Raw genomic sequence first — 20609 nt, 5'->3', positions numbered from 1 at the left:
AGGGGTTAGGGTCTGGTTTAGGGTCTGGTTTAGGGGTTAGGGTCTGGTTTAGAGGTTAGGGTCTGGTTCAGGGGTTAGGGTCTGGTTTAGGGGTTAGGGTTAGAGGTTAGGGTCTGGTTCAGGGGTTAGGGTCTGGTTCAGGGGTTAGGGTCCGGTTCAGGGGTTAGGGTCTGGTTTAGGGGTTAGGGTCTGGTTCAGGGGTTAGGGTCTGGTTCAGGGGTTAGGGTCTGGTTTAGGGGTTAGGGTCTGGTTTAGGGGTTAGGGTCTGGTTTAGGGGTTAGGGTCTGGTTCAGGGGTTAGGGTCTGGTTTAGGGGTTAGGGTCTGGTTTAGAGGTTAGGGTCTGGTTCAGGGGTTAGGGTCTGGTTTAGGGGTTAGGGTCTGGTTCAGGGGTTAGGGTCTGGTTTAGGGGTTAGGGTCTGGTTTAGGGGTTAGGGTCTGGTTTAGGGGTTAGGGTCTGGTTCAGGGGTTAGGGTCTGGTTCAGGGGTTAGGGTCTGGTTCAGGGGTTAGGGTCTGGTTTAGGGTCTGGTTTAGGGGTTAGGGTCTGGTTTAGGGGTTAGGGTCTGGTTCAGGGGTTAGGGTCCGGTTTAGGGGTTAGGGTCTGGTTCAGGGGTTAGGGTCTGGTTCAGGGGTTAGGGTCTGGTTCAGGGGTTAGGGTCTGGTTTAGGGGTTAGGGTCTGGTTCAGGGGTTAGGGTCTGGTTCAGGGGTTAGGGTCTGGTTCAGGGGTTAGGGTCTGGTTCAGGGGTTAGGGTCTGGTTTAGGGGTTAGGGTCTGGTTCAGGGGTTAGGGTCTGGTTTAGGGTCTGGTTCAGGGGTTAGGGTCTGGTTCAGGGGTTAGGGTCTGGTTTAGGGTCTGGTTCAGGGGTTAGGGTCTGGTTCAGGGGTTAGGGTCTGGTTCAGGGGTTAGGGTCTGGTTTAGGGGTTAGGGTCTGGTTTAGGGGTTAGGGTCTGGTTTAGAGGTTAGGGTCTGGTTCAGGGGTTAGGGTCTGGTTCAGGGGTTAGGGTCTGGTTTAGGGGTTAGGGTCTGGTTCAGGGGTTAGGGTCTGGTTTAGGGGTTAGGGTCTGGTTTAGGGGTTAGGGTCCGGTTCAGGGGTTAGGGTCTGGTTCAGGGGTTAGGGTCTGGTTCAGGGGTTAGGGTCTGGTTTAGGGGTTAGGGTCTGGTTCAGGGGTTAGGGTCTGGTTTAGGGGTTAGGGTCTGGTTCAGGGGTTAGGGTCTGGTTCAGGGGTTAGGGTCTGGTTTAGGGGTTAGGGTCTGGTTCAGGGGTTAGGGTCTGGTTTAGGGGTTAGGGTCTGGTTCAGGGGTTAGGGTCTGGTTCAGGGGTTAGGGTCTGGTTTAGGGGTTAGGGTCTGGTTTAGGGGTTAGGGTCTGGTTCAGGGGTTAGGGTCTGGTTCAGGGGTTAGGGTCTGGTTTAGGGGTTAGGGTCTGGTTTAGGGGTTAGGGTCTGGTTTAGGGGTTAGGGTCTGGTTTAGGGGTTAGGGTCTGGTTCAGGGGTTAGGGTCTGGTTTAGGGGTTAGGGTCTGGTTTAGGGGTTAGGGTCTGGTTCAGGGGTTAGGGTCTGGTTTAGGGGTTAGGGTCTGGTTTAGGGGTTAGGGTCTGGTTCAGGGGTTAGGGTCTGGTTTAGGGGTTAGGGTCTGGTTCAGGGGTTAGGGTCTGGTTCAGGGGTTAGGGTCTGGTTTAGGGGTTAGGGTCTGGTTTAGGGGTTAGGGTCTGGTTCAGGGGTTAGGGTCTGGTTCAGGGGTTAGGGTCTGGTTCAGGGGTTAGGGTCTGGTTTAGGGGTTAGGGTCTGGTTCAGGGGTTAGGGTCTGGTTCAGGGGTTAGGGTCTGGTTTAGGGGTTAGGGTCTGGTTTAGAGGTTAGGGTCTGGTTTAGGGGTTAGGGTCTGGTTTAGAGGTTAGGGTCTGGTTCAGGGGTTAGGGTCTGGTTTAGGGGTTAGGGTCTGGTTTAGGGGTTAGGGTCTGGTTTAGAGGTCTGGTTTAGGGGTTAGGGTCTGGTTCAGGGGTTAGGGTCTGGTTCAGGGGTTAGGGTCTGGTTTAGGGGTTAGGGTCTGGTTTAGGGGTTAGGGTCTGGTTTAGGGGTTAGGGTCTGGTTTAGGGGTTAGGGTCTGGTTTAGGGGTTAGGGTCTGGTTTAGGGGTTAGGGTCTGGTTTAGGGGTTAGGGTCTGGTTTAGGGGTTAGGGTCTGGTTTAGAGGTCTGGTTTAGGGGTTAGGGTCTGGTTTAGGGGTTAGGGTCTGGTTTAGGGGTTAGGGTCTGGTTTAGAGGTCTGGTTTAGGGGTTAGGGTCTGGTTTAGGGGTTAGGGTCCGGTTTAGAGGTTAGGGTCTGGTTTAGGGGTCTGGTTTAGGGGTTAGGGTCTGGTTCAGGGGTTAGGGTCTGGTTTAGGGGTCTGGTTTAGGGGTTAGGGTCTGGTTTAGGGGTTAGGGTCTGGTTTAGGGGTCTGGTTTAGGGGTTAGGGTCTGGTTCAGGGGTTAGGGTCTGGTTCAGGGGTTAGGGTCTGGTTCAGGGGTTAGGGTCTGGTTTAGGGGTTAGGGTCTGGTTCAGGGGTTAGGGTCTGGTTTAGGGGTTAGGGTCTGGTTTAGGGGTTAGGGTCTGGTTTAGGGGTTAGGGTCTGGTTTAGGGGTTAGGGTCTGGTTTAGGGGTTAGGGTCTGGTTTAGGGGTTAGGGTCTGGTTTAGGGGTTAGGGTCTGGTTCAGGGGTTAGGGTCTGGTTCAGGGGTTAGGGTCCGGTTCAGGGGTTAGGGTCTGGTTTAGGGGTTAGGGTCTGGTTTAGGGGTTAGGGTCTGGTTCAGGGGTTAGGGTCTGGTTTAGGGGTTAGGGTCTGGTTTAGGGGTTAGGGTCTGGTTTAGGGTCTGGTTCAGGGGTTAGGGTCTGGTTCAGGGGTTAGGGTCTGGTTTAGGGGTTAGGGTCTGGTTTAGGGGTTAGGGTCTGGTTCAGGGTTTAGGGTCTGGTTTAGGGGTTAGGGTCTGGTTTAGGGGTTAGGGTCTGGTTTAGGGTCTGGTTCAGGGGTTAGGGTCTGGTTCAGGGGTTAGGGTCTGGTTCAGGGGTTAGGGTCTGGTTCAGGGGTTAGGGTCTGGTTTAGGGGTTAGGGTCTGGTTTAGGGGTTAGGGTCTGGTTTAGGGCTTAGGGGGTTAGGGTCTGGTTTGGGGTTAGTGTAACAGGTTAGGGTCTGGTTTTGGGGTTAGTGTAACAGGTTAGGGTCTGGTTTAGAGGTTAAGGTCAGGTTTAGAGGTTAGGGTCTTACCGAGTCCTTGATAGCCATGAAGCAGTGGCAGATCCAGCGTCTAGTAGTTCCATCTCTACAGATGTAGGAGAACGCTCTCTCAAAGTTCCTGTCCGGAGCGCAGAACGATACTTTCTCTATTGTCTGGTCTAGGATCAGGTCCTACAGAGGAGAGACATCATTACACTGACTATTTCAGCATTACCTCAGGGGTGTATTCATTAGTTAGAAACCGGTTACTCAAAACGAAAAATGTTTTGCTACGAAAACTAGACATTTTATTGGACAAATTCAGATAGGTCCTTCCCTGTTCCGTTCTGTCTGGTTCCTAGTGAATAAACGCCAGGACTTACAGAGGGGAGACATTATCCTGATTAACACAATACCCTGACTGTCATTACAACATGATCAAACACATCCTATCCAGATGTACTTTCAATGTAAAGGAACGTAGGTAGGACATGTGAGTGATGTTACAAGTACCAGAAGGACGTAAGGATACTCGTACCAGAAGGACGTAAGGATACTCGTACCAGAAGGACGTAAGGATACTCGTACCAGAAGGACGTATGGATACTCGTACCAGAAGGACGTATGGATACTCGTACCAGAAGGACGTAGGGACACTCGTACCAGAAGGACGTAGGGACACTCGTACCAGAAGGACGTATGGACACTCGTACCAGAAGGACGTATGGACACTCGTACCAGAAGGACGTAAGGACACTCGTACCAGAAGGACGTAAGGACACTCGTACCAGAAGGACGTAAGGACACTCGTACCAGAAGGACGTAAGGATACTCGTACCAGAAGGACGTAAGGATACTCGTACCAGAAGGATACTCGTACCAGAAGGATGTATGGAGTGTTAGTTACTTTATAATGTGTTGTTGTATGTGTCGAACTGCTTTGCTTTATCTTGGCCAGGTCGCAGTTGTAAATGAGAACTTATTATCAACTTGCCTACCTGGTTAAACAAAGGTAAAAAATATATATACAGTGATCCCTCGCCACTTCGCGGTTCACTTATCGCGGATTCGCTATTTCGCGGATTTTCATAATGCATTTTTTTTTTTTTTTTGGTGCATTGTGCTCTGCATTCTGATTCGCTAAAAACTCACTCCCGCTTCTTGTATCAAAACATGCTACGAATTGTGCTATCATTTTGTCGTCTCGTGCAGTTATGTGTACGTACATAAAACAGCTTGGCAAATTTACATTAAGTTGGCCAAATTATCTTGTAATTTCGAACATCTCCTAAACCCATAATGTCGACGAAACGGCCTACACGTGAGTCACTGTATTTGTATACATGTAATAGTTGCTAATTGTAAAAAAAAAAAAAGTTTTCTATTTCGCGGATTTCACTTATCGCGGGTCATTTTCGGAACGTAACCCCCGCGATAAACGAGGGATTACTGTAATGCTTCTGGCTTGACACAATAAGTCTCCATGTAATATTCGCTTCATCCAGCAGGTGGCAGCAGAACCCACAGTTGAATAGGGACATGCTGTGCTAATGGTCCATCAAAGAGTTTTCTATTGCAGGTGTACTGGAGTATATAACCAGATACAAAAAAAAGGGGACCCTTTGGGTCGACAAACGGTCAATAGACCAAAACGTTTACCAGTTCATAAAAAGTGAAACTTTTGCAAGTCAACGGGGGTGTAAGAGTTTCCTCTTTTGCGAAAGCCAAACTTCCACAAAGCATTTCCTCTGGCTGAGTTTCAACACGAAAGCCCAACTTCCACAAAGCATTTCCTCTGGCTGAGGTTCAACACGCTGTGGCGGTCATGAAATGTCGTCAGCTGGTGATTGTCAAGAAAACAACTGGCGGTCTCACGGCAACGGACCTTTAATATAAACACACGTAGAATCTGGACCTTTAATATAAACACACTTAGAATCTGAACCTTTAATATAAACACACGTAGAATCTCCTGGCTTCAACACGAGCCTCCGATGCAGACCTTTTGAAACATCTACATTATTAACATTTTACATTTACATTTACATTTAAGTCATTTAGCAGACGCTCTTATCCAGAGCGACTTACAAATTGGAAAGTTCATACATATTCATCCTGGTCCCCCCGTGGGGAATGAACCCACAACCCTGGCGTTGCAAGCGCCATGCTCTACCAACTGAGCCACACGGGAAGTCTTAATTAATCCATGTAATATAGCCTTCACCTTCACAATAAATCCATTATTTATTTTAGGTCTAAAGAAACATGATATGAAGAAAATGTAGACTATTTCAGAAGAACAGAATAGAATCCTCTGAGTTGTCCTTATGTTAGGTCCTGATCTGGCTATGCCATATGGCTGTGGGCTACACTAGTTCATTTAGCAGACAAGATTTGCTTAGAATTCCGTGGCATTATTTTATATTATGAAGAATAAAATTGAACAAAGCTGAATTAAATAGAATGGATATTTTCTCCAAGCGATTTGAGGAAGTGCGCACATACAACTATTCTGTGTTGAGCAGTTAATAAAGAAACAGGTCCTCCTATCTGCTTAATGTAGAGTTACTAATGTAACTTTAGTTGTTCTACAAACGTTGGGCTGATATGTTTGGAGTTTTAATACATTCTAAGGCTTCATGATGCAACTAACGATGATTTGAAAAAAGTCGCATGAAACGCATGAGTTGTACTTAGTTTTTTTGCGCAGGCTGTACACACTTCATCAGTCTCTCACTCATCAGGCTGTACACACTTCATCAGTCTGTACACACTTCATCAGGCTGTACACACTTCATCAGGCTGTACACACTTCATCAGTCTCTCATTCACACTTTGACAAGCACTTGATAATGCCGCAAATTTCCCGGCGGCATCCCCTTTGTGTGGCCGTAATGCACCCTAAAACATATCCATGCCTTTTCCGGGCCAGTGGTCACTGTACCCTTCTCCCTGAGTGCTGCCTGCTCCGAAGCACCTCTCATCTCTCAACACGGCTCTCCATCACGTGATCGGGTCTTTCTCACAGGCTACAAGTGGAGAAGGACACGTCGGGGATGCAACTGCGCGCGTCCTTATCCAACTCCGAGGTGCATATTAAAAATATTGGAAGAACTGTCAACATTCACTTTTCGTCAGCCAACAAGATGAGTAGGCTTAACGAACAGCAAAAGCACTAGTCTGTCAATCTACTATCCCCATAGTACAAATGTTGACCTATTCTATTCTGTGCGAGAAGTAAATATTCCAGACCTAGTCTGGGACAGTTGTGGGACCCTGACAACCACAAGAACCAATGACGCCACAGATCAGAACGTTTAGCTTAAAATGCTGATTAACTATTCGTCTATTTCTTCACATTATGAACGTAGAAACGCGCACGAGGCGGTAGGCTATAAGCGCAAAATGTTCCAATAGCAGGAAAACACCATTCTCAAAAGTGCAATTATGTATTTAATGTTTTTATTATAAAAGGTGCATTTTTATGGTGAAAATTATCTTCCCTAAACTTGAAACTCACGCACCACATTCGGAAAGTATTCAGACCCCTTGACTTTTTCCACATTTTGTTACATCACAGCCTTATTCTAAAATGAAATTTAAAAAAAATCCTCAATCTACACACAATAACCCATAATAAACAAAGCGAAAACAGGTTTATAGATTATTTATTTTTTTACAAATGTATTAAAAATAAAAAACAGAAGTATTCAGACCCTTTGCTTTGAGACTAGAAATTGAGCTCAGGTGCATCCTGTTTTCATTGATCATCCTGGAGATGTTTCTACAACTTGATTGGAGTCCACCTGTGGTAAATTCAATTGATTGGACATGATTTGGAAAGGCACACACCTGTCTATATAATGTCCCACAGTTGACAGTGCATGTCAGAGCAAAAACCAAGCAATAAGGTCGAAGGAATTGTCCGTAGAGTTCCGAGACAGGATTATGTCGAGGCACAGATCTGGGGAAGGGCACCAAAACATTTCTGCCGCTTTGAAGGTCCCCAAGAACCCAGTGGCCTCCATCCTTCTTAAATGGAAGAAGTTTGGAACAACCAAGACTCTCCCTAGAGCTGGCCGCCCAGCCAAACAGCAATCGGGGGGGGGGGGGCATTGTTCAGGGAAGTGACCAAGAACCCAATGGTCACTCTGACAGAGCTCTAGAGTTCCTCAGTGGAGATGGGAGAACCTTCCAGAAGGACAACCATCTCTGCAGCACTCCACCAATCAGGCCTTTATGGGTGACTGGCCAGATGGAAGACACTCCTCAGTAAAAGCCACGACAGCCAGCTTGGAGTTTGGCAAAAGGCACCTAAAGGACTCTCAGACCATGAGAAACAAGATTCTCTGGTCTGATGAAACCAAGATTGAACTCTTTGGCCTGAATGCCAAGTGTCACATCTGGAGGAAACCTGGCACCATCCCTACGGTGAAGCATGGTGGTGGCAGCATCATGCTGTGGGGATCTTTTTCAGCGGCAGGGACTGGGAGACTACTCAGGATTGAGGGAAAGATGAAGGGAATAAAGTACAGAGAGATCCTTGATAAAAACCTGCTCCAGAGCGCTCAGGACCTCAGACTGTGACGAAGGTTCACCTTCCAACAGGACAACGACCCTAAGCACACAGCCAAAACAACGCAGGAGTGGCTTCGGGACAGTCTCTGAATGTCCTTGAGTGGCCCAGCCAGAGCCCGGACTTGAACCCGATCGAACATCTCTGGAGAGACCTGGAAATAGTTGTGCAGCAACGCTCCCCATCCAACCTGACAGAGCTTGAGAGGATCTGCAGAGAAGAATGGGAGAAACTCCCCAAATACAGGTGTGCCAAGCTTGTAGCGTCAAACCCAAGAAGACTCAAGGCTGTAATCGCTGCTTCAACAAAGTACTGAGTAAAGGGTCTGAATACTTATGTAAATCAGTTTTAATTATTATAAATTAACAACAAAAAACGTTTTTGCTTTGTCATTATGGGGTATTGTGTGTAGATTGATGAGGAAAAATAAAATGTAGTCAATTTTATAATAAGGCTGTAACTATACAAAATATGGAAAATGGGGTCTGAATACTTTCCGAATGCACTGTATATCAGCAAGGCTCTACACCCGTCGTAAAGCGGATAAATGTGCTTAATTTTAAGAAGTTATTTGGCCACTTTAGTGATACAAACTTTATCAAAACATATAGGCTAATGGGCCAGGCTACATGAGATGTGCGACTATGATTAGAAAAAGTTGCAAAAAAAAAACCGGTATGCATTGCTTCTTGCCTTACTCTGGGCATAGGCTAATATTGGCACCCATCAGACTATTCTTGATTTGTAATCTTGTATTTGCATATACTAAATCATTTGTGTGTGAAATTTGTTTGGATTTAGAATGGACCATTATCATGCACCCGTCTCGAAACAGGGGGAAATACATGTAATCTCTGCATTTAAACAGCGACTGGAGGACGCTTTTCCCGCGGTTCATTTTCATGCCCGCCAGGTAGGCTATACTCCTGTTGTAAAGAGAAGCAATGTGCTTAATATTAGGAACATTGAGAAATAAATATAGTAGACTTAGCCTATTGAAAGCTGATGGGATCCTCCTCTTTTTAATAGAGGCCATCACTCTGTTTTCTCACGCTATTGCATAGCCTATAGAAATGTTGCGCAACATGAGCTCATGGGCGCTCAAGAAGTGCTTGATTAGATTTTCAATCAAACACTATGTCTGTGCCGCGTGGGTGTGTGAGACCTAGCTGTTCAGACAGCATAGCAGGAGATCCCTTACCTTAGTTTTGTCATCTACTACCCGGAGACCGTCTGCTGAGACCCACAGCACCGCTCTCACTGCCTTCTTCCCTGCCTGCAGACAAAAAGACACACACAGAGATGACAGAGACACAGAGAGATGACAGAGAGACAGAAACAAAGCTGACAGACACAGATGAGAGATACACAGAAACAGAGATGACAGAGACAGAAACAGAGATGCGAGAGAGAGACAGAAACAGAGATGCGAGAGAGAGACAGAAACAGAGATGCGAGAGAGAGACAGAAACAGAGATGCGAGAGAGACAGAAACAGAGGTGCGAGAGAGACAGAAACAGAGGTGCGAGAGAGACAGAAACAGAGGTGCGAGAGAGACAGAAACAGAGGTGCGAGAGAGACAGAAACAGAGGTGCGAGAGAGACAGGGAGAGTTACAGAGATGAGAGAGAGATGGAGAGAGACACACATATGTCACGCACACAAACACAAATCCCAACCTGGAAACAGAGGAAAAACAACTGAAAGTCAAACATTGTAAAGACTGGTTAGGAGAGAGGAAGTCATGAGTAGTTGTTGTGTTGTGAGTACCCAGACTGGAATGAGGAAGAGAGAGGAAGTCATGGAGTAGGTGTTGTGTTGTGAGTACCCAGACTGGAATGAGGAAGAGAGAGGAAGTCATGGAGTAGGTGTTGTGAGTACCCAGACTGGAATGAGGAAGAGAGAGGAAGTCATGGAGTAGGTGTTGTGTTGCGAGTACCCAGACTGGAATGAGGAAGAGAGAGGAAGTCATGGAGTAGGTGTTGTGTTGTGAGTACCCAGACTGGAATGAGGAAGAGAGAGGAAGTCATGAGTAGGTGTTGTGTTGTGAGTACCCAGACTGGAATGAGGAAGAGAGAGGAAGTCATGGAGTAGGTGTTGTGTTGTGAGTACCCAGACTGGAATGAGGAAGAGAGAGGAAGTCATGGAGTAGGTGTTGTGTTGTGAGTACCCAGACTGGAATGAGGAAGAGAGAGGAAGTCATGGAGTAGGTGTTGTGTTGTGAGTACCCAGACTGGAATGAGGAAGAGAGAGGAAGTCATGAGTAGGTGTTGTGTTGTGAGTACCCAGACTGGAATGAGGAAGAGAGAGGAAGTCATGGAGTAGGTGTTGTGTTGCGAGTACCCAGACTGGAATGAGGAAGAGAGAGGAAGTCATGGAGTAGGTGTTGTGAGTACCCAGACTGGAATGAGGAAGTCATGAGTAGGTGTTGTGTTGTGAGTACCCAGACTGGAATGAGGAAGTCATGAGGTGTTGTGTTGTGAGTACCCAGACTGGAATGAGGAAGTCATGAGTAGGTGTTGTGTTGTGAGTACCCAGACTGGAATGAGGAAGAAAGTTGACTACAACAAAGCAACTGAAACAGTGGCCAACCAGTTCCATGAGTTAAATAACACACAGAGACGGTACGCACAGGACAGGCAAACTCATTCACACAGGTCTCGTCTTGATCCTTCTCTGATGGAAGAAGAGCTGGTGAGACACACACACACACACACGTCTCCAGGTAGTTTGTTGGTGAAGTCCCAGACAGTTCCCGGTGGCCTCGCCCAGTAGTACAGTCAGCCATTATCAGAGAGTGAGGGGTTATATTAAGGGGAATGAAAGAGGCAGGCACTTAGCGTCAGACACAAAGCACAACTTACTTTAGTAAAGAAGCCCTTGAAGAATTTCCTGTCCTGTTGTGGGATTGGTACAGGAGAAGGTGGGTGGGGGGGGACAAGGACACACAATGTTACCGATGACTGAGGGCTACATTTAGAATGTCAGGGTGAGGGTATGGGTGTGTGTGTGTAAGACAGGTGTGTATATCTTTGTTCATGGGGGGGTGGGGGGAGGGAGTTGGAGGAGTGAAGCTTGATTAGGAATGAGTGAGTGAGTGAGTGAGTGATAGATGGATGGATGAATAGAGGGGAGGAAGGTGATTCATATTGGAAGGTGAATCATATTGGAAGGTGATTCATATTGGCCTTGAGGAGTTTACCACAGTCACTGGCTTCATTAATAAGTGCCTCGAGTCATCCCCAAAGTGACCGTAGATATCCCAACCAGAAGCCATGGATTACAGGCAACATCCGCACTGAGCTAAAGGCTAGAGCTGCCGCTTTCAAGGATCGGGACAATAAGTCGGACACTTATAAGAAATCCCGCTGCGACCTGATGCTCGTCAGATGTGGCAGGGCTTGAATACTATCATGGATTACAAAGGGGAACCCAGTCACGAGCTGAACAGAGCCTACCAGACGAGCTAAATGCCTACAATGCTCGCTTCAAGGCAAGCAACACTGAACCATGCATGAGAGCACCAGCTGTTCCCGAACAACTGTGTGATCACGCTCTCCGTAGCCGATGTGGGTAAGACCTTTAACATGTTAACATTCACAAGACAGATTACCAGGACTCGTACTCAGAGCATGCGCTGACAGCTGGCAAGTGTCTTCACTGACATTTTCAACCTCTCCCTGACCCAGTCTTTAATACCTACATGTTTCAAGCAGACCACCATAGTCCCTGTGCCCAAGAACGCCAAGGTAACCTGCCTAAATGACTAGCGAACCGTAGCACTCACATCAGTAGCCATGAAGTGCTTTGAAAGGCTGGTCATGGCTCATATAAAGATAGATAGTACTTTATTAATACCCTGCAGGGGAAATGTGATTGCAACAGTCAATACCATGAAATAGACCATAAAAACACAACACGGACACACAGTTTTTTTAATATCCATTGATGACGATTCCAAGTGTTTGTGTTAAAAAGCCTCATGGTAAGAAGGATCTGCAGAAATGTTCTGTTTTGGCCCTGGGTAAAATAAATCTGTCATCGCACTGCGATGCTCCAGGCAGGTACTGTGGAAGGGCTGGCTAGTTATATTGGGGCTGGTTATATATCACTGTGACTAGTGTTGGTTATATATCACTGTGACTAGTGGTGGTTATATATATCACTGTGACTAGTGTTGGTTATACCACTGTGACTAGTGTTGGTTATACCACTGTGACTAGTGTTGGTTATATATCACTGTGACTAGTGTTGGTTATATATACTGTGACTAGTGTTGGTTATATATCACTGTGACTAGTGTTGGTTATATATCACTGTGACTAGTGGTGGTTATATATCACTGTGACTAGTGTTGGTTATATATCACTGTGACTAGTAGTGGTTATATATCACTGTGACTAGTGGTGGTTATATATCACTGTGACTAGTGTTGGTTATATATCACTGTGACTAGTAGTGGTTATATATCACTGTGACTAGTGGTGGTTATATATCACTGTGACTAGTAGTGGTTATATATCACTGTGACTAGTAGTGGTTATATATCACTGTGACTAGTGGTGGTTATATATCACTGTGACTAGTGTTGGTTATATATCACTGTGACTAGTGTTGGTTATATATCACTGTGACTAGTGGTGGTTATATATCACTGTGACTAGTGTTGGTTATATATCACTGTGACTAGTGGTGGTTATATATCACTGTGACTAGTGGTGGTTATATATCACTGTGACTAGTGGTGGTTATATATCACTGTGACTAGTGGTGGTTATATATCACTGTGACTAGTGTTGGTTATATATCACTGTGACTAGTGGTGGTTATATATCACTGTGACTAGTGTTGGTTATATATCACTGTGACTAGTGGTGGTTATATATCACTGTGACTAGTGGTGGTTATATATCACTGTGACTAGTAGTGGTTATATATCACTGTGACTAGTGTTGGTTATATATCACTGTGACTAGTGGTGGTTATATATCACTGTGACTAGTAGTGGTTATATATCACTGTGACTAGTGTTGGTTATATATCACTGTGACTAGTGTTGGTTATATATCACTGTGACTAGTGTTGGTTATATATCACTGTGACTAGTGGTGGTTATATATCACTGTGACTAGTGTTGGTTATATATCACTGTGACTAGTGTTGGTTATATATCACTGTGACTAGTAGTGGTTATATATCACTGTGACTAGTGGTGGTTATATATCACTGTGACTAGTGTTGGTTATATATCACTGACTAGTGTTGGTTATATATCACTGTGACTAGTGTTGGTTATATATCACTGTGACTAGTGGTGGTTATATATCACTGTGACTAGTGTTGGTTATATATCACTGTGACTAGTGGTGGTTATATATCACTGTGACTAGTGGTGGTTATATATCACTGTGACTAGTGGTGGTTATATATCACTGTGACTAGTGGTGGTTATATATCACTGTGACTAGTGTTGGTTATATATCACTGTGACTAGTGTTGGTTATATATCACTGTGACTAGTGGTGGTTATATATCACTGTGACTAGTGGTGGTTATATATCACTGTGACTAGTGGTGGTTATATATCACTGTGACTAGTGTTGGTTATATATCACTGTGACTAGTGTTGGTTATATATCACTGTGACTAGTAGTGGTTATATATCACTGTGACTAGTGGTGGTTATATATCACTGTGACTAGTGTTGGTTATATATCACTGTGACTAGTGGTGGTTATATATCACTGTGACTAGTGGTGGTTATATATCACTGTGACTAGTGTTGGTTATATATCACTGTGACTAGTGGTGGTTATATATCACTGTGACTAGTGGTGGTTATATATCACTGTGACTAGTGTTGGTTATATATCACTGTGACTAGTGTTGGTTATATATCACTGTGACTAGTAGTGGTTATATATCACTGTGACTAGTGTTGGTTATATATCACTGTGACTAGTGTTGGTTATATATCACTGTGACTAGTGTTGGTTATATATCACTGTGACTAGTGTTGGTTATATATCACTGTGACTAGTGTTGGTTATATATCACTGTGACTAGTGTTGGTTATATACCACTGTGACTAGTGTTGGTTATATATCACTGTGACTAGTGTTGGTTATATATCACTGTGACTAGTGTTGGTTATATATCACTGTGACTAGTGGTGGTTATATATCACTGTGACTAGTGGTGGTTATATATCACTGTGACTAGTGGTGGTTATATATCACTGTGACTAGTGGTGGTTATATATCACTGTGACTAGTGGTGGTTATATATCACTGTGACTAGTGTTGGTTATATATCACTGTGACTAGTGGTGGTTATATATCACTGTGACTAGTGGTGGTTATATATCACTGTGACTAGTGTTGGTTATATATCACTGTGACTAGTGTTGGTTATATATCACTGTGACTAGTGTTGGTTATATATCACTGTGACTAGTGTTGGTTATATATCACTGTGACTAGTGTTGGTTATATATCACTGTGACTAGTGGTGGTTATATATCACTGTGACTAGTGTTGGTTATATATCACTGTGACTAGTGTTGGTTATATATCACTGTGACTAGTGGTGGTTATATATCACTGTGACTAGTGTTGGTTATATATCACTGTGACTAGTAGTGGTTATATATCACTGTGACTAGTAGTGGTTATATATCACTGTGACTAGTAGTGGTTATATATCACTGTGACTAGTAGTGGTTATATATCACTGTGACTAGTGTTGGTTATATATCACTGTGACTAGTAGTGGTTATATATCACTGTGACTAGTAGTGGTTATATATCACTGTGACTAGTAGTGGTTATATATCACTGTGACTAGTGTTGGTTATATATCACTGTGACTAGTGGTGGTTATATATCACTGTGACTAGTGTTGGTTATATATCACTGTGACTAGTGGTGGTTATATATCACTGTGACTAGTGTTGGTTATATATCACTGTGACTAGTGGTGGTTATATATCACTGTGACTAGTGTTGGTTATATATCACTGTGACTAGTGGTGGTTATATATCACTGTGACTAGTGGTGGTTATATATCACTGTGACTAGTAGTGGTTATATATCACTGTGACTAGTGGTGGTTATATATCACTGTGACTAGTGGTGGTTATATATCACTGTGACTAGTGGTGGTTATATATCACTGTGACTAGTAGTGGTTATATATCACTGTGACTAGTGTTGGTTATATATCACTGTGACTAGTGTTGGTTATATATCACTGTGACTAGTGGTGGTTATATATCACTGTGACTAGTGGTGGTTATATATCACTGTGACTAGTAGTGGTTATATATCACTGTGACTAGTGGTGGTTATATATCACTGTGACTAGTGTTGGTTATATATCACTGTGACTAGTGTTGGTTATATATCACTGTGACTAGTGTTGGTTATATATCACTGTGACTAGTGTTGGTTATATATCACTGTGACTAGTGTTGGTTATATATCACTGTGACTAGTGTTGGTTATATATCACTGTGACTAGTGGTGGTTATATATCACTGTGACTAGTGGTGGTTATATATCACTGTGACTAGTGGTGGTTATATATCACTGTGACTAGTGTTGGTTATATATCACTGTGACTAGTAGTGGTTATATATCACTGTGACTAGTGTTGGTTATATATCACTGTGACTAGTGTTGGTTATATATCACTGTGACTAGTGGTGGTTATATATCACTGTGACTAGTGGTGGTTATATATCACTGTGACTAGTGTTGGTTATATATCACTGTGACTAGTGTTGGTTATATATCACTGTGACTAGTGTTGGTTATATATCACTGTGACTAGTAGTGGTTATATATCACTGTGACTAGTAGTGGTTATATATCACTGTGACTAGTGGTGGTTATATATCACTGTGACTAGTGTTGGTTATATATCACTGTGACTAGTGTTGGTTATATATCACTGTGACTAGTAGTGGTTATATATCACTGTGACTAGTGGTGGTTATATATCACTGTGACTAGTGTTGGTTATATATCACTGTGACTAGTAGTGGTTATATATCACTGTGACTAGTGGTGGTTATATATCACTGTGACTAGTGTTGGTTATATATCACTGTGACTAGTGTTGGTTATATATCACTGTGACTAGTGTTGGTTATATATCACTGTGACTAGTGGTGGTTATATATCACTGTGACTAGTGGTGGTTATATATCACTGTGACTAGTGTTGGTTATATATCACTGTGACTAGTGTTGGTTATATATCACTGTGACTAGTGTTGGTTATATATCACTGTGACTAGTGTTGGTTATATATCACTGTGACTAGTGTTGGTTATATATCACTGTGACTAGTGGTGGTTATATATCACTGTGACTAGTGGTGGTTATATATCACTGTGACTAGTGTTGGTTATATATCACTGTGACTAGTGGTGGTTATATATCACTGTGACTAGTGGTGGTTATATATCACTGTGACTAGTGGTGGTTATATATCACTGTGACTAGTGGTGGTTATATATCACTGTGACTAGTGGTGGTTATATATCACTGTGACTAGTGTTGGTTATATATCACTGTGACTAGTGGTGGTTATATATCACTGTGACTAGTGTTGGTTATATATCACTGTGACTAGTGGTGGTTATATATCACTGTGACTAGTGGTGGTTATATATCACTGTGACTAGTGTTGGTTACATCACTGTGATACTCCAGGTACTGTGGAGAGGGCTGGCTAATGTTGGCCTCTATAGCTCTAATCTTTTTGAGGACCAACTTCTCCAGCATGAGCTCTAGTTTGTCCTGGTTGGTGCCGATGGTAGAGCCTTCTTGATGATTTTGTTTAGTCCGTTTTCATCCTCCATCGTGATATTACCCCCCCCCCCCCCAGCAGATTGCACTGTAAAACAGGACACTAAGCCACAGCACTATTAAAAAAAACATGGAGCATTTCTTAGTAGACGTGGAAGGATCGGAGCTACCTTAAAAAGAATAGCCTTTCTTAAAAACCATGGTGGTGTTCTCTGTCCACCGCAACTGGATCATGGACTTCCTGACGGGCGGCCCCCAGGTGGTGAAGGTAGGCAACAACACGTCCGCCATGCTGACCCTTAACATGGGGGCCCCTCAGGGGTGCGTGCTTAGTCCCCTCCTGTACTCCCTGTTCACCAACGACTGATTGGCCGTACACGACTCCAACGCCATAATTACATGTTGTTGGCGAATAAGCCTGATCACCAACAACGATGAGACAGCCAATAGGGAGGCAGTGTGGTGCCAGGACAACCTCTCCATCAACGTCAGCATGATAAAGGAGATTATCGTGGACTACAGGAAACGGAGGGCAGGGCACGCCACCATTCACATCGACAGGGCTGTAGTGGAGCGGGTCGAGAGCTCCATCATCCCGGAGTCGCCTCTTCACTGTTAACATGGAGACTGGTGTTTTGCGTGGACTATTTCATGAAGCTGCCAGTTGAGGACTTGTGAGGCGCCTGTTTCTCAAACTAGACACTCTAATGTACTTGTCCTCTTGCTCAGTTGTGCACCGGGGCCTCCCACTCCTCTTTCTATTCTGGTTAGAGCCAGTTTGTGCTGTTCTGTGAAGGGAGTAGTACACAGCGTTGTACGAGATCTTCAGTTTCTTGGCAATTTCTCGCATGGAATAGCCTTCGTTTCTCAGAACAAGGGTTCGCAGTCTGCCTCCCAGATGAGGCAGGGAAGCGCTCCTAGATGGGCAGTGCTCCTAGACAGAGTCTAACACTGCTGGTCCCTTTGACTCAACTCCTCTGGAACCTACAGAGAGATAGGCTACACATCTGTCTGAGTGACAGGTCTTCCCTGTGGTTGTCCCCGTGGCTGTCTGCCCTGGACTCAGTGAGCTAAGCTGGGCTCAACAGATGGCCAGAGAGGATAGCATGTCCAGACCCTCAGACCTGGAGATCCAGACTACAGGACACAGTACACTGGGTGGATACAAAGGAAGACTGTCTAGAAACCCACTAGGGTCAGACCCTGACCGATACAGAGGAAGACTGGCTAGAAACACACTAGGGTCAGACCCTGACCGATACAGAGGAAGACTGGCTAGAAACACACTAGGGTCAGACCCTGACCGATACAGAGGAAGACTGGCTAGAAACACACTAGGGTCAGACCCTGACCGATACAGAGGTAGACTGGCTAGAAACACACTAGGGTCAGACCCTGACCGATACAGAGGAAGACTGGCTAGAAACACACTAGGGTCAGACCCCGACCGATACAGAGGAAGACTGTAACACATCAGGGAAAGGAGGGATACTAGCCACGTAACGACTCCACACGGTGAGAGATGACAAATAGACAAATGGGGAATAGAGAGGAGAGAAGGGCTCCCTGTTCTAGAGAGGAGAGAAGGGCTCCCTGTTCTAGAGAGGAGAGAAGGGCTCCCTGTTCTAGAGAGGAGAGAAGGGCTCCCTGTTCTGGAGAGGAGAGAAGGGCTCCCTGTTCTGGAGAGGAGAGAAGGGCTCCCTGTTCTGGAGAGGAGAGAAGGGCTCCCTGTTCTAGAGAGGAGAGAAGGGCTCCCTGTTCTAGAGAGGAGAGAAGGGCTCCCTGTTCTAGAGAGGAGAGAAGGGCTCCCTGTTCTAGAGAGGAGAGAAGGGCTCCCTGTTCTGGAGAGGAGAGAAGGGCTCCCTGTTCTAGAGAGGAGAGAAGGGCTCCCTGTTCTAGAGAGGAGAGAAGGGCTTCCTGTTCTGGAGAGGAGAGAAGGGCTCCCTGTTCTGGAGAGGAGGGCTCCCTGTTCTGGAGAGGAGGGCTCCCTGTTCTAGAGAGGAGAGAAGGGCTCCCTGTTCTGGAGAGGAGAGAAGGGCTCCCTGTTCTAGAGAGGAGAGAAGGGCTCCCTGTTCTAGAGAGGAGAGAAGGGCTCCCTGTTCTAGAGAGGAGAGAAGGGCTCCCTGTTCTAGAGAGGAGAGAAGGGCTCCCTGTTCTAGAGAGGAGAGAAGGGCTCCCTGTTCTAGAGAGGAGAGAAGGGCTCCCTGTTCTGGAGAGGAGAGAAGGGCTCCCTGTTCTGGAGAGGAGAGAAGGGCTCCCTGTTCTGGAGAGGAGAGAAGGGCTCCCTGTTCTGGAGAGGAGAGAAGGGCTCCCTGTTCTGGAGAGGAGAGAAGGGCTCCCTGTTCTGGAGAGGAGAGAAGGGCTCCCTGTTCTGGAGAGGAGAGAAGGGCTCCCTGTTCTGGAGAGGAGAGAAGGGCACCCTGTTCTGGAGAGGAGAGAAGGGCACCCTGTTCTGGAGAGGAGAGAAGGGATCCCTGTTCTGGAGAGGAGAGAAGGGATCCCTGTTCTAGAGAGGAGAGAAGGGCTCCCTGTTCTGGAGGGGAGAGAAGGGCTCCCTGTTCTGGAGGGGAGAGAAGGGCTCCCTGTTCTGGAGGGGAGAGAAGGGCTCCCTGTTCTGGAGGGGAGAGAAGGGCTCCCTGTTCTGGAGAGGAGAGAAGGGCACCCTGTTCTGGAGAGGAGAGAAGGGCTCCCTGTTCTGGAGAGGAGAGAAGGGCTCCCTGTTCTGGAGAGGAGAGAATGGCTTCCTGTTCTAGAGAGGAGAGAAGGGCTTCCTGTTCTAGAGAGGAGAGAAGGGTTTCCTGTTCTAGAGAGGAGAGAAGAGCTTCCTGTTCTAGAGAGGAGAGAAGGGCTTCCTGTTCTAGAGAGGAGAGAAGGGCTTCCTGTTCTAGAGAGGAGAGAAGGGCTTCCTGTTCTAGAGAGGAGAGAAGGGCTTCCTGTTCTAGAGAGGAGAGAAGGGCTTCCTGTTCTAGAGAGGAGAGAAGGGCTTCCTGTTCTGGAGAGGAGAGAAAGACTTCCTGTTCTGGAGAGAAGGACTTCCTTTTCTGGAGAGGAGAGAAGGACTTCCTGTTCTGGAGAGCCCACAGGCCTATGGAGCGCTTTCGGTAAAGTATTCTGACCCCTTGACTTTCTCCACATTTTGTTACGTTACAACCTTATTCTAAAATTGATGAAATAGTTTTTCCCCCCTCAATCTACACACAATACTCCATAATGACATCACAATACTCCATAATGACATCACAATACTCCATAATGACATCACAATACTCCATAATGACATCACAATACTCCATAATGACAAAGCAAAAAGGAGAGAAGGGCTTCCTGTTCTAGAGAGGAGAGAAGGGCTCCCTGTTCTAGAGAGGAGAGAAGGGCTCCCTGTTCTAGAGAGGAGAGAAGGGCTCCCTGTTCTAGAGAGGAGAGAAGGGCTTCCTGTTCTGGAGAGGAGAGAAGGGCTCCCTGTTCTGGAGAGGAGGGCTCCCTGTTCTGGAGAGGAGAGAAGGGCTCCCTGTTCTAGAGAGGAGAGAAGGGCTCCCTGTTCTAGAGAGGAGAGAAGGGCTCCCTGTTCTAGAGAGGAGAGAAGGGCTCCCTGTTCTGGAGAGGAGAGCTCCCTGTTCTAGAGAGGAGAGAAGGGCTTCCTGTTCTAGAGAGGAGAGAAGGGCTCCCTGTTCTAGAGAGGAGAGAAGGGCTCCCTGTTCTAGAGAGGAGAGAAGGGCTCCCTGTTCTAGAGAGGAGAGAAGGGCTCCCTGTTCTAGAGAGGAGAGAAGGGCTCCCTGTTCTGGAGAGGAGAGAAGGGCTCCCTGTTCTGGAGAGGAGAGAAGGGCTCCCTGTTCTGGAGAGGAGAGAAGGGCTCCCTGTTCTGGAGAGGAGAGAAGGGCTCCCTGTTCTGGAGAGGAGAGAAGGGCTCCCTGTTCTGGAGAGGAGAGAAGGGCTCCCTGTTCTGGAGAGGAGAGAAGGGCACCCTGTTCTGGAGAGGAGAGAAGGGCACCCTGTTCTGGAGAGGAGAGAAGGGATCCCTGTTCTAGAGAGGAGAGA

The 20609-nt window shown here is 45.9% G+C and overlaps 1 protein-coding gene across 2 annotated transcripts in view; it reads right to left on the bottom strand.

Moving 5' to 3' along the window:
* The window catches only part of numb (NUMB endocytic adaptor protein), a 73782-nt gene that overhangs the window by 16297 nt on the left and 36876 nt on the right, over positions 1-20609 (bottom strand). Inside the window, exons 4-6 of one of the 2 annotated variants that reach the window (XM_071382383.1) lie at positions 10623-10655; positions 8961-9035; positions 3235-3375 (exon numbers count right to left, since the gene is read on the bottom strand). In XM_071382383.1, coding sequence (XP_071238484.1) covers positions 3235-3375; positions 8961-9035; positions 10623-10655 — 249 coding nt within the window. The remainder of the gene's footprint in view (positions 1-3234; positions 3376-8960; positions 9036-10622; positions 10656-20609) is intronic. The other variant, XM_071382384.1, reaches the window with a different exon arrangement.

The sequence above is a fragment of the Salvelinus alpinus genome, chromosome 34 (genome assembly GCF_045679555.1).
Source record: "Salvelinus alpinus chromosome 34, SLU_Salpinus.1, whole genome shotgun sequence".
Classification (NCBI taxonomy): Eukaryota; Metazoa; Chordata; class Actinopteri; order Salmoniformes; family Salmonidae; genus Salvelinus; species Salvelinus alpinus.
The sequence above is the reverse complement of the archived record's forward strand: the minus strand, read 5'-3'. Positions and strand labels throughout refer to the sequence as shown.